The sequence below is a fragment of the Chanodichthys erythropterus genome, chromosome 1, assembly GCF_024489055.1.
Source record: "Chanodichthys erythropterus isolate Z2021 chromosome 1, ASM2448905v1, whole genome shotgun sequence".
NCBI classification, from domain to species: Eukaryota; Metazoa; Chordata; class Actinopteri; order Cypriniformes; family Xenocyprididae; genus Chanodichthys; species Chanodichthys erythropterus.
The window spans coordinates 19,129,910-19,143,044 of NC_090221.1; the positions used below are offsets into that span (position 1 = coordinate 19,129,910).

The 13,135-nt window shown below is 43.4% G+C and overlaps 1 protein-coding gene across 2 annotated transcripts in view; it reads right to left on the reverse strand.

Annotated features, from left to right (window-relative positions):
• Positions 1-2,247: 2,247 nt before the first annotated feature.
• Positions 2,248-13,135, reverse strand: part of septin8b (septin 8b) — a 14,689-nt gene continuing 3,801 nt past the window's right edge. The window contains exons 5-9 of one of the 2 annotated variants that reach the window (XM_067388911.1): positions 13,112-13,135; positions 6,783-6,951; positions 6,401-6,533; positions 3,834-4,012; positions 2,248-3,377 (exon numbers count right to left, since the gene is read on the reverse strand). The exon at positions 13,112-13,135 is cut by the window's right edge and continues 73 nt beyond it. In XM_067388911.1, coding sequence (XP_067245012.1) covers positions 3,374-3,377; positions 3,834-4,012; positions 6,401-6,533; positions 6,783-6,951; positions 13,112-13,135 — 509 coding nt within the window. In that variant the 3' untranslated portion in view covers positions 2,248-3,373. Of the gene's footprint in view, positions 4,013-6,400; positions 6,534-6,782; positions 6,952-13,111 lie in introns of both variants that reach the window. The other variant, XM_067388918.1, reaches the window with a different exon arrangement.

The window sequence follows — 13,135 nt, forward strand, 5'->3', positions numbered from 1 at the left end:
GTCCAGCTGATTACTAACGTCTAATGTTTTCAACTACTTGTAAATCATGAGAAAATTCCCATTCTAAACAGTGACACGGGGCAGTGCAGTCGCCTGTCAATGACGTCAGTTACCTTTGTTACCGCCTTTACTGACGTAGAAACCACATGACAACAGTGCCGTGGACAAATGCGGAAATAGTGTCTAGCGTCCAGTAAACCACTAGCTTGCTTCAAGCAGTTCCTTATTTACTTCTTGCACGTTTTATGGTGGATTGCGTTACTTATTTATGGAACATAATTACTGTTTACCATCTGCTGCTGGTTCTGTCGACAAGGACAGCTCCTGTAAACTCATGACCGGAAAAGCGGAAGCGGCGCCGGCGACTGTGTCATAATAAAAGTCCCGCTGCTCGTGAGGTGTGTGTTGATCAATCGCTCCAACTCCTCGTTCAGCTCCCGCAACACTCGGTCCTGCTCTGCTTCATACTACAATAACGTTAATAATTGCATCCACGAACATGAGTTCTTCCAGACTCCAATCCCTATTCTTTTGCACCGTCCGTTGAGATGGAGACCACATGTCCCAAGTTTCCGCTCTAAAACTTGACGTCATCAAACTACACCTTTGTTTTCGATAGGCTTCTAGCGACCTCTAGCGGAAAAAAATATCACAAATTGTACCTTTAAGCGGGCCGTACCATGCAGTGAAAAAGTGCCAAAAGTGAGCCGTACCAAGCAGTACCATGCAGTGGAAAAGCACCGTATTTTCTCTAAAACACAAATGAAGATTTTAACAGATGTTCACGCTGCTCTTTTCCAGACAGTAGTGTCCATGGACTGCCCAGCTTTAACAAAGACAAAAAAAGCTCCATAAATGGGATCCATATGACTTTTAAAGTAATAAGATAGCTTTTGTGAGAAACGGATTGAAATTTAAGTAGTTATTAACTGCAAATTATGCCATCAGTCACAACTGTCAAATCGCATATGCGTATACAGACACAAAACGCAAGAACTGCATTTGGTGCTGTTGACATATTTAAATCGTGCATGTGTGCTTTTCACAGAATTTGAATTTTTGGGTGAACTATTCCTTTTACCTTTTTTTTCCTTCTTTTTTCTTTATTTTATACAGGTACAGATGTATATTATAAGTATTAAATTTGATAAAGAAGATAATATTAAAATGCAGGCATATATGATGTATGATTGTTTGTTTTAGGTGGGAAGGGGTTTGTCAGATTTATATGGCTGCATCAGCCAGATGAAATTCTCAGCCAAAGAGACTCGTAACAGATAGCACACTCGGCAAGTAGGAGCGAATGTATCTGTAAAGACACACAAGTTACTAGAGCACAAAATGTTAAGCGAAAGGTCATTTACATTAAGTACTGAAGATACTGTATGCAAACTGTAACTTTGTGTCAGCGTGTCCACCAATCAAGAGCCATACTCTCTTGACACATGGTCAGCCAATCACAAGAGAGTTTATTTATTCAGCCAGAGGAGGCCAGTGCAAGTACATGCTGGATGCACCATCGTATAGATGGGGACATTGATTTTGAAATTTCTTTCTAATGTTATTTTAATTTTTTTTTTAAAAACTGGACATTGGTTATAATAAACAACCAGAGTGCAGTCATTATCTCCTCATAGATATATAAGTTTGATTGTATTCCTCTATGTGAGAGAATGGGTGTGAAATTTTAGTTTAACTTACCTGACTGTTGTACAAGAGCACATTCCAACTATCCTTTTGGTTCAGATCAGAGGTCGTTCACGTCTTTTATCTGGCTTTTGAGGTCCGAGGACCAGCGGCTGGTCAGTGTAAGATATTAAAGCCGCTTATGCAGAGACACATGCAAGGTTTTTTTTAATCATTTGTCATTTCCACCATGGCCTTATGATGCCTTTTTAACTGTTATCAAGGGTATTTCAGTCTGTATATTGGATCTGAGAGATGGCAGTTAGATTGTTGTGTTGAGTTTTGGGGAAGAATGCAGACTCTTTTTAACCCTTCTGTATTCCTTTAATGACTCTGAGTCACATGAGCAACACATTTTCAACGGAACAATAAATGATTCAAGAGTGAACACAAACTAAGTTTCCTTATTTTACATTGCATTGTTTTTATTTCATTTTGTCATGATGTATAATGCATATCAGTGGCTGGATCAAGTGTAATTGATCAGTTCAGGCACCTGCTTCACTAATAACAAGCACCATCTGCAAATGCATCTCTCGTTCCAGAGAATTCAGCAAGTAACTGGTGGTTTAAGTGCTTTTGGGATTTGGTTAAGTACATGTGGTAATCCTTTAGCAAAAGCCACTAAGGCTGATACAAATCTTCTAGCTCAATACCTTTCTGAGGTCAGGGAATATGCTGATGGAAGACTAAATAAGATTAAAAAAACAGACCAGAATTCTAAACTTTGAGGAGGTCTTGTAGTATACTCTTAATAGAATTGTTCGTGAATAAAATTAAGCAGTCTTGCCATTCATTTTTGAGTGGTTCTTGTATATGGAGACCCAAACCTGCATAAATTAAAAATAAATTAATTAATGTAAATATAGGAAAATAAATAAAGGAATATATGATAAAATGAATACAATTCATTTTTTTAAATTTAATTAATTCAGGACTAAACTTAGGTTTTGTATTATTTTTTTCCCTTTATTATTTTTTAATGTTATTTTTTTTATTTTTTATTTCTATATCTCCATTCTTATTGAGAGGCGAGTAATAAATAAAAAAACAAACTGTAAAAGTATTTTTTTTATTTTAAACTTCAAAAATATACAGTTGCATTTGTATAGTAGAGGTAAGCCATAATGTCAGCAGAGATATTTAACATTTAAAAATATCATCATTATGCTGGTTAATAATTAAAATAATTAATCTTGTACAGTACTTTGCAATCTGGTAAAACTGTTTAGAGGAAAATACATTCATATACAAAATCTAAATGATATGTTAACAGTCCAGGTAGCAGTCAAGTTCTTTATTAATATAAGATAATGACAAAGTTAAACAGAGCTTTTTCTTAAAGGGGTTAATTGAACCAAAGATTCTCTCATCATTTACTCACCCTCCTGTTGTTCCAAACCTGTATGCCTTTTTTTTCTTCTATTTATCACAAAAATATATTTTAAAGAATATTGGTAACCAAACAGTTATGATTACCAATGACGTTCACTGTATGAACAAAAATATCTCATGTTTCACAAAAGAGGATGGTATATAGGGGGTGAATAAATAATGACAGAATTTACATTTTAGGTGAACTATCCCTTTAATAAAAATGTAAACCCAGAAGAATCAGGTGCACATCAGTGGATCATCACATAGATACTGGGCAGTTACTGATGCTGATGCATCCTTGGGTCGGCAATCAACTGAAAAGAAAATGTTTAATAGACATTAAATGAATGTTTAACCAACCAAAATAAGAGCGCTAACACATACTTGAAAAAAATAAAAAAATAAATCAAGCACTCATTTTATTCAGAGTGAGTGCAAAAAATGGCAAACATACTTAATCAGGGGGCGTAAATGCATGCTGATCCGGCAGCTGGCAGTACCAGGCAACTAGTGTCATCATCTGTCTCTTTATACTTAAACATGCCAAAACCCCGTCTGCCAGTGCGCTCTAATATTACAGTATTGAAGCTCTCTTATCCCAGCATCCTCTGCCTTGGCATCAGAGCCCAGCCAACACAGACGAACAAAAAGACCTCAGACGCTTGTGAATGCAGACACAGATCATTCTCATTCACAGACGGTGACTACCAGAGATGGGAACAGATAGTCTGAGGGGTTAGAATGGGAAAGAGAGGGAGGAGGAGGCTTACGTTTTCTTCTCTTTGTCTTTTTTGATGGCAGAGGAGCCTTGAAGAGACTGTAGGGTTTCAGCAGCCACTTTCCTCCTGTTGAAGGTGTTCATCTCCTCTTCTAAATCTCTACGCTTCTCCTCCAAGTTCCTCTTTTCCTCCTGATGTGTACGTTTCAGCATCTCAAATCTTTCATGCAGCTGGGAATACACAACAAGGGTTCATCTAATGAGATATTTTTATTTTAATTTTGCAATGAAGTAAATTATTTATTATGAGTGTATCATATAATTAATTCTATTAAAGGTCCCGTTCTTCGTGATCCCATGTTTCAAACTTTAGTTAGTGTGTAATGTTGTTGTTAGAGTATAAATAAAATCTGTAAAATTTTAAAGCTCAATGTTCAATGCCAAACGAGTTATTTTATTTAACAGAAGTCGCCTACATCGAACAGCCAGTTTGGACTACATCCCTCTACTTCCTTCTTTAATGACGTCACTAAAACAGTTTTTTGACTAACCTCCGCCCACAGGAATACACAAGAGTTGCGTTTGTAGAGTGTGTTTGTCGCCATGTCGTCGAAACGCTGTTATTTTCATCCCGCAGTCCAATCACCGGGTCTGATTCCGGCTCAAATTGATAGGGTAAAATTAAAGACATGTTTACAATAACACTGAGCGCGTGCATCTCCACGTTATGGTAAGAGGCGTGACCTTTCCGGGCAAGGAGTGCTAAGCTGCTGTCGAATCACAACACAGGAACTGCTGGCACAATCAGAACTCGTTACATATTTCTGAAGGAGGGACTTCATAGAACAAGGAAGTCATCAGCCCGTTTTTATGACAGTGGAAACAGCGGTATACAGATAAGTAAATTCTAAAATACTGTGTTTTTTTACATGCGAAACATGAATACATGATATATTGCACACTATAAACACAATCAAAGCTTCAAAAAACCACGAAAAACGGGACCTTTAATCTTTAATCGATTAACATCCCTAATTTATACTGCTGAGAGACAAAATTAATGACTTTATTCAACAATTTGAACCGTTGTCATATGCTCAGTGCAGGCTTCCGTGATTATGTCCGAACACCGACTCAGTATTTGCCGGAGCTGAACACGTGACCACCATGACGCATGCATGTGATGCTGACATAGGATCCCCCGTTCTGACGTAAACAAGGAATTAGGAATAAGGAGTTCACTACATATGACAACGTTTCAAATTGTTGAATAAAGTCGTTATTTTTTTGTTTTTGCGCACAAAAAGTATTCTCGTCGCTTCATAACATTACGGTTGAACCACATTAGTCATGTTGTATAGTTTAACCATGTTTTTACTATTCTGTACCTCAAAAGGTGCAATGATGTTGCTGCCTATGTGTGGTTCAGATACCCTCTGATTTCATCAAAAGTATCTTAATTTGTGTTCCGAAGATGAATGCATGTGTGGAACAACATGAGGGTGAGTACTTAATGACAGAAATTTCATTTTTAGAATAGCTAGCCCTTTAAAGGTGCTGTAGAACATCTTTTCAAAAGATGTAATATAAGTCTAAGGTGTCCCCTGAATGTGTCTGTGAAGTTTCAGCTCAAAATACCCCATAGATTTTTTTTTATTAATTTTTTTAACTGCCTATTTTGGGGCATCATTAACTATGCACCGATTCAGGCTGTGGCCCCTTTAAATCTCTCGCTCCCTGCCCCCCCCGAGCTCTCGAATATAAGTGCAGTTATACAGTGCATAAACAAAGTTCACACAGCTAATATAATCATCAAATGGATCTTTACAAGATGTTCGTCATGCATGCTGCATGCATGGATCGGATCATGTGAGTATAGTATTTATTTGGATGTTTACATTTGATTCTGAATGAGTTTGATAGTATGCTCTGTGGCTAAAGCTAACATTACACACTGTTGGAGAGATTTATAAAGAATGAAGTTGTGTTTATGAATTATACAGACTGCAAGTGTTTAAAAATGAAAATAGCAACGGCTCTTGTCTCCGTGAATACAGTAAGAAACGATGGTAACTTTAACCACATTTAACAGTACATTAGCAACATACTAACGAAACATTTAGAAAGACAATTTACAAATATCACTAAAAATATCATGATATCATGAATCATGTGAGTTATTATTGCTCCATCTGCCATTTTTCGCTATTGTCCTTGCTTGCTTACCTAGTCTGATGATTCAGCTGCGCACAGATCCAGATGCCCTGCCCTTGTGTAATGCCTTGAACATGAGCTGGCATATGCAAATATTGGGGGCGTACATATTAATGATCCCGACTGTTACGTAACAGTCGGTGTTATGTTGAGATGGAGGAAACAATGGAGTTTGAAACTCAATGTATGTCTTTTCCATGTACTGAACTCTTGTTATTCAGCTATGCCAAGATAAATTCAATTTTTGATTCTAGGGCACCTTTAATAAATCTTTATTAAATCTGTAGACGTGAAGACAACACCTCCCATGATTCCGCGAAAGCATCATATCAAGCAAGTTTTGAATAGGCTACCTCTAGCGGCGAAAACTGCATAGTGTGCCTTTAAAACAGTGGTACTTCTTACCTCTCTCTCCTTTTCTTTTAGCTCTGCTTCTGTCTCCTTCACTTTGTTGACAAACATCTGTCTCATCTGCTCCTCCTTGAGTTGTAGCTCGCCGATAAATTCTCTCCTCTTGGCCACGTATGTCTCCTGCAGACTGTATGTGAGGACAGATAGTGAGAAGCATAAACAGACATTTCATTTCATTTGATGCCTCACAACAAAACTGTGAACTATGTAATGTTTCCATTATCATAAGTTTCAAATCAATTTGCTAATTTATTTATTTATTTATTTTTTACATGATCTACTTGAGAAGAAGTAGCAGCATTATGTAAGACTCAGACTGACTTGTACAAGTTAGCACTTAGTTGTAGAAGTGTCTTGGATGAGATCTTGTCAGTACCTGAAGGGTTCGCTGTCAGGGTCAGTGTCTTTGAAGCCCATCTCCTCCAGTTTGCAGCGGCGGTACAGCTCATAGTGTCTGGCGTGGGTCTGTTCCCTCAGGTCCAGCATGTTGACACGGATTAACATCTCTCTCAGCTTTACAAAGTCACAGTGACTCTCATTCTCCACTGAGGACAAACAACATAACTACATTAAAGTCACCATGAAATCAAAACTGACAATTCTTTTTTTTTTAATGAAATATTACAGTATTTATTATAAATGATTTATCATCATTATTTTAAAAAATGATTATGAAAATTAAGTCTTGTCCCATTTTTTCTTGTTCAAGAAGTCATTTCACTCAGATATATATCACAATAGGGAAGAAATGACTATCACAACTACCGTTTCATGTTGACTTTAATAATCTGGTGTAGTTCTCATGATGTCTTCAGCAATCAAGACACAGTTTGCTTGTTTTTCATTAATGTTGACAATCTATGTTTAAGATAAGATATGGCTGTACTGGCCATTAATATAAATAAATATATCACAGTGGATAATTAGGTAATCAATCATATGCCACTTTAATCTACAAATTGGTATTGGTCTGTATGATTAGTTTGTATGCATTACAACAGTGCGTGTACTGTCGAAGAAGATGCTGCATTTATTTGATGAAAAATACAGTAAAACAGTAATACTGTGAAATATTATTATAATTATATATATATATATATATATATATATATATATATATATATATATATATATATATATATATATATATATATATTTTTTTTTTTTTTTTTTTTTTTTTTTAAAAAGTCATTTATTCCTGTGATGGCAAAGCAGAATTTTCAGCATCATTACGCCAGTCTTTAGTGTCACATGATCCTTCAGAAATCATTCTAATATGCTGATTTGGTGCTTAATGGGATAGTTCACCCAAAAATGAAAATTATCCCATGATTTACTCACTCTCAAGCCATCCTAGGTGTATATGACTATCTTCTTTGAGATGAACACACTTGGAGATATATTTAAAAATATCCTGGCTTTACCAAGCTTTATAATGGTAGTGAATGGGGGCGCCTGTTTTGAAGCCTCACAAAAAATGTATTCATCCATCATAAATATAATCCATAAGGCTTCTGGGGGTTAATAAAGGCCTTCTGAAGCGAAGAAAAAATATCCATATTTAAAACTTTATAAATGAAAAGAAATAACTTTTGCCAGACAACTGTATGCCTACTGCGCAAGTTGCTCCAAATGTGTAATCCCTGACGTGACGTATGACACAGGATGTAGGAGTATCGTAATCTTAGACTCTCACGGTTTAAACAAATAGGGCTGTGCATCAAACTCAAGCTCCTCTTCTCTTATATCGAAATCCAATGACATCTGTCTCTAAAGTTTCTTGAATTAGACTTCTAATTCGTGACCGGTGTTTTGTTTTGCTCTATCCTCTGAGCTTCCTCATTCGTCATTGCATCCTGCGTCAGGTCAGAGGTTACTCTTCTGCCGCTAATTGATGCATACGGCCGTCTGCCTGAAGCTAGTTATTATAGTTAATAAAGTTTTAGATATGTAAATTTTTCGGTAACACTTTAGTACAGGGAACACATATAAACTATTAACTACAACTTTTCCCTCAATAAACTCAGAATTTACTGCTTATTAATAGTTAGTAAGGTAGTTGTTAAGTTTAGGTATTGGGTAGGATTAGGAATGTAGAATAAGGTCATGCAGAATAAGACATTAATATGTGCTTAATAAGTACTAATATATAGCCAATATTCTAGTAATATGCATGCTAATTAGCAACTAGTTAAAAGACCCTTAAATAAAGTGTTACCCATTTGTCTCATACAAAACCTTTCGCCTTGCTTCAGAAGGCCTTTATTAACCCCCGGGAGTCGTATGGATTATATTTATGATGGATGGATGCATTTTTGGGGGCTTCAAAATAGGCCACCTGTTCACTACCATTATAAAGTTTGCGTCACAGAACCCTTGTTCCCCTGGACTCCATTTCCCAAGATCCTCCTGTTCTCCACACCTGCACTCACTTCCCTCGTCATCTCCTCATCATCACGGATCACCTGCACCTGGACTCTATCATCTGCACTCCCTATATAATGCACTCACTCCCTGCACTCCTTGTCCATTCTCTGTTGTGTTAAACGTATGTTTGATGTCTCCTTGCCTATGTTCATTAAAGTATTGTCTATTTGTGGAAATCCGTGATCTGCCTCATCTCTACACCAGCATACCGTAACAGAAGAACGGACCTTAAACCGACTGGATTTCCACAGAAAGAATGGAGATCTTCCCCAGCTCACTGGCTCCAACTTATCCCATGCCTCTCTCTTCCCTGTCAGCTGACGAGCGGCTCATCGGGCTCCTGCAGGTAGGTCGTTCGCTGGAGAGGTATGTGGAGGAGTTCGTTGAGCTCGCTTGTTTGTCCGACTGGCCTGAAGCACGTTTGATCTCCCTGTTTCTGGATGGACTAGATGATGACACCATCCGTTTTGGTGAACCCGATTACCGATTCTCCTTAAGCGAAACTATAAATTCCATTTTATGGTTAAATGACACCAAATTTGTAGTTGATTGGGCTCAGGATGGGTGTCTGTCTCTGGTCCATCCAGAAACATGGTTGGCCGGGCCAGTCAGTCAACCTCCGTCTTCCTCCGCATATCCCTCCAGCGAACTCCCTGCCTGCCCCACACGGAACCCACACTCCTCCACTGGGTCCCGTAAGCGGAGGAGGAGGAAGCAAGCCGCTCCAGTATCCCCAGAGCCCGCTCCAGTGTCTCCAGAGCCCGCTCCAGTGTCTCCAGAGCCCGCTCCAACCCTCTCAAAGCCTGCTGCTGAGCTCTCTCCAGTGCCCGCCAGTGAGCCCACTCCCGTTCCAACGGGCATTCTGATTGTGTTTGAGGGGATGGACTGGCCTTCAGCTCCAGCCGCCGCCTACGAGCCCTCAGCTCCAGCCGCCGCCTACGAGCCCTCAGCTCCAGCCGCCGCCTACGAGCCCTCAGCTCCAGCCGCCGCCTACGAGCCCTCAGCTCCAGCCGCCGCCTACGAGCCCTCAGCTCCAGCCGCCGCCTACGAGCCCTCAGCTCCAGCCGCCGCCTACGAGCCCTCAGCTCCAGCCGCCGCCTACGAGCCCTCAGCTCCAGCCGCCGCCTACGAGCCCTCAGCTCCAGCCGCCGCCTACGAGCCCTCAGCTCCAGCCGCCGCCTACGAGCCCTCAGCTCCAGCCGCCGCCTACGAGCCCTCAGCTCCAGCCGCCGCCTACGAGCCCTCAGCTCCAGCCGCCGCCTACGAGCCCTCAGCTCCAGCCGCCGCCTACGAGCCCTCAGCTCCAGCCGCCGCCTACGAGCCCTCAGCTCCAGCCGCCGCCTACGAGCCCTCAGCTCCAGCCGCCGCCTACGAGCCCTCAGCTCCAGCCGCCGCCTACGAGCCCTCAGCTCCAGCCGCCGCCTACGAGCCCTCAGCTCCAGCCGCCGCCTACGAGCCCTCAGCTCCAGCCGCCGCCTACGAGCCCTCAGCTCCAGCCGCCGCCTACGAGCCCTCAGCTCCAGCCGCCGCCTACGAGCCCTCAGCTCCAGCCGCCGCCTACGAGCCCTCAGCTCCAGCCGCCGCCTACGAGCCCTCAGCTCCAGCCGCCGCCTACGAGCCCTCAGCTCCAGCCGCCGCCTACGAGCCCTCAGCTCCAGCCGCCGCCTACGAGCCCTCAGCTCCAGCCGCCGCCTACGAGCCCTCAGCTCCAGCCGCCGCCTACGAGCCCTCAGCTCCAGCCGCCGCCTACGAGCCCTCAGCTCCAGCCGCCGCCTACGAGCCCTCAGCTCCAGCCGCCGCCTACGAGCCCTCAGCTCCAGCCGCCGCCTACGAGCCCTCAGCTCCAGCCGCCGCCTACGAGCCCTCAGCTCCAGCCGCCGCCGCCGAGCCAGCCGCTGCCGCCACCGAGCCCTTTATTATGATGAACTTTGCTCTAAAAGTCCCAAATTCAAGAACTGTTTACCCTCCCAGCCTCCCTCTCCCGCCTCCTCCCATGTGTGTCTACATCACTGAACCTCCACCTCAAGCCCCCTCGCCCAGATCTCCACCTCGGACCTCTGGGCGATTACCTTCAACCCGGCTCCAACCTCCCTCTGCTCCACCGTTGTCCATCAGTCCTCCAGTATCACCAGCCTCCATCCTGCCTCCACTCACACCTTGGTCACTCGTCAGCCTGCCCTCCCCTCTGGACTGCACTCCTCCGTCTCCGCTCCGTCACTCCGTCCCTCGGATTCAGTTGGCCTCCTCACTCCCCCCGGTGTTCGTTTTGTTGTCTGTCGCCTGTCTCCTACTGCGGCCTTCTGGAACACCGGCTGCGCTTCGGTCGGTGGAGCCTTGGTTTCCGCCATCTCCCGCCAGTCCTTCAGCGCCAACTGGGCTTGACGGCGTGGAGGCTTCGGCTACTGACCCGCCATGGCTGCCCGCTGCACCTGACCCTCCATGGCTGCCTTCGGCCCCTGACCCTCCATGGCTGCCTTCGGCCCCTGACCCTCCATGGCTGCCTTCGGCCCCTGACCCTCCATGGCTGCCTTCGGCCCCTGACCCTCCATGGCTGCCTTCGGCCCCTGACCCTCCATGGCTGCCTTCGGCCCCTGACCCTCCATGGCTGCCTTCGGCCCCTGACCCGCCATGGCTGCCTTTGGCCCCTGACCCGCCATGGCTGCCTTTGGCCCCTGACCCGCCATGGCTGCCTTTGGCCCCTGACCCGCCATGGCTGCCTTTGGCCCCTGACCCGCCATGGCTGCCTTTGGCCCCTGACCCGCCATGGCTGCCTTTGGCCCCTGACCCGCCATGGCTGCCTTTGGCCCCTGACCCGCCATGGCTGCCTTTGGCCCCTGACCCGCCATGGCTGCCTTTGGCCCCTGACCCGCCATGGCTGCCTTTGGCCCCTGACCCGCCATGGCTGCCTTTGGCCCCTGACCCGCCATGGCTGCCTTTGGCCCCTGACCCGCCATGGCTGCCTTTGGCCCCTGACCCGCCATGGCTGCCTTCGGCTCCTGACCCGCCATGGCTTTTGAGCCCGCCCTGGAGACCTCCACTCCAGTCTGCTCTTCCCCCTGCTCCGGCTTGAGGGCGCCCACCCCCCCAGGGGGAGGTACTGTCACAGAACCCTTGTTCCCCTGGACTCCATTTCCCAAGATCCTCCTGTTCTCCACACCTGCACTCACTTCCCTCGTCATCTCCTCATCATCACGGATCACCTGCACCTGGACTCTATCATCTGCACTCCCTATATAATGCACTCACTCCCTGCACTCCTTGTCCGTTCTCTGTTGTGTTAAGCGTATGTTTGATGTCTCCTTGCCTATGTTCATTAAAGTATTGTCTATTTTCGGAAATCCGTGATTTGCCTCATCTCTACACCAGCATACCGTAACAGTTTGGTAGAGCAAGGATATTTTTAAATATATCTCAGATTGTGTTAGTTTCAAAGAAGATAGTCATATACACCTAGGATGGCTTGAGGGTGAGTAAATCATGGGATAATTTTCATTTTTGGGTGAACTATCCCTCTTAAGAAGCATTTCTTATTATCAGTGTTGAAACTGTTGTGCTGCTTAATATTTTTGTTTTGAAAACTCAAAAGAACAGCATTTATTTGAAACAATTTTTTTTTGTAACAAAGTAAGCCAAGTCTTCTTTATTTATATAGCGCTTTTTACAATGCAGATTGTGTCAAAGCAGCTTTACATTGATAACTGGTATATAATTTTGGCTGCACAGCAGCTCTTAAAGAATAGTGTCAATGCAGGCCGATCAAAGCGCTGTTGAATATCAAATGTCAAGTGTCCCCAACTAAGCAAGCCAAAGGCGACAGCAGCAAGGAACCCAAACTCCAACAGGTGACATCAGGTGGCAAACAGGTGGCAAATAGGTGTTAAAATGGAGAAAAAAACCTTGGGAGAAACCAGGCTTAGTCGGAGGGCCAGTCCTCCTCTGGCGAACAGTGCCTTGTTACGATTCAGGTTGCTATCATAAGTCCATAAGAGTCTTTTACTGTCACTTTTGATCAATTTAAAGCATCCTTGGTGAATAAAAGTATTAATTTCTTTTTTAAAAAATCAACATCATTCCTTGTGGCTGCACAAGAAGCATAATATACACAAAGTATCAGTTGCATCCTTTGCTATTCATTTGCATTTGCACCAAAATGTTTCCTGTTTTTAACGGTAAATAAATAAGAGAGTAAATTAAATCATTACCCAAACTGTCACAATTTTTTTTTTAACCTAAACTAAGTCAATTATAATATCTTCATCTGCTAGTAGTAGTGCCTACCTTGTACCACTCCCCATGGATACT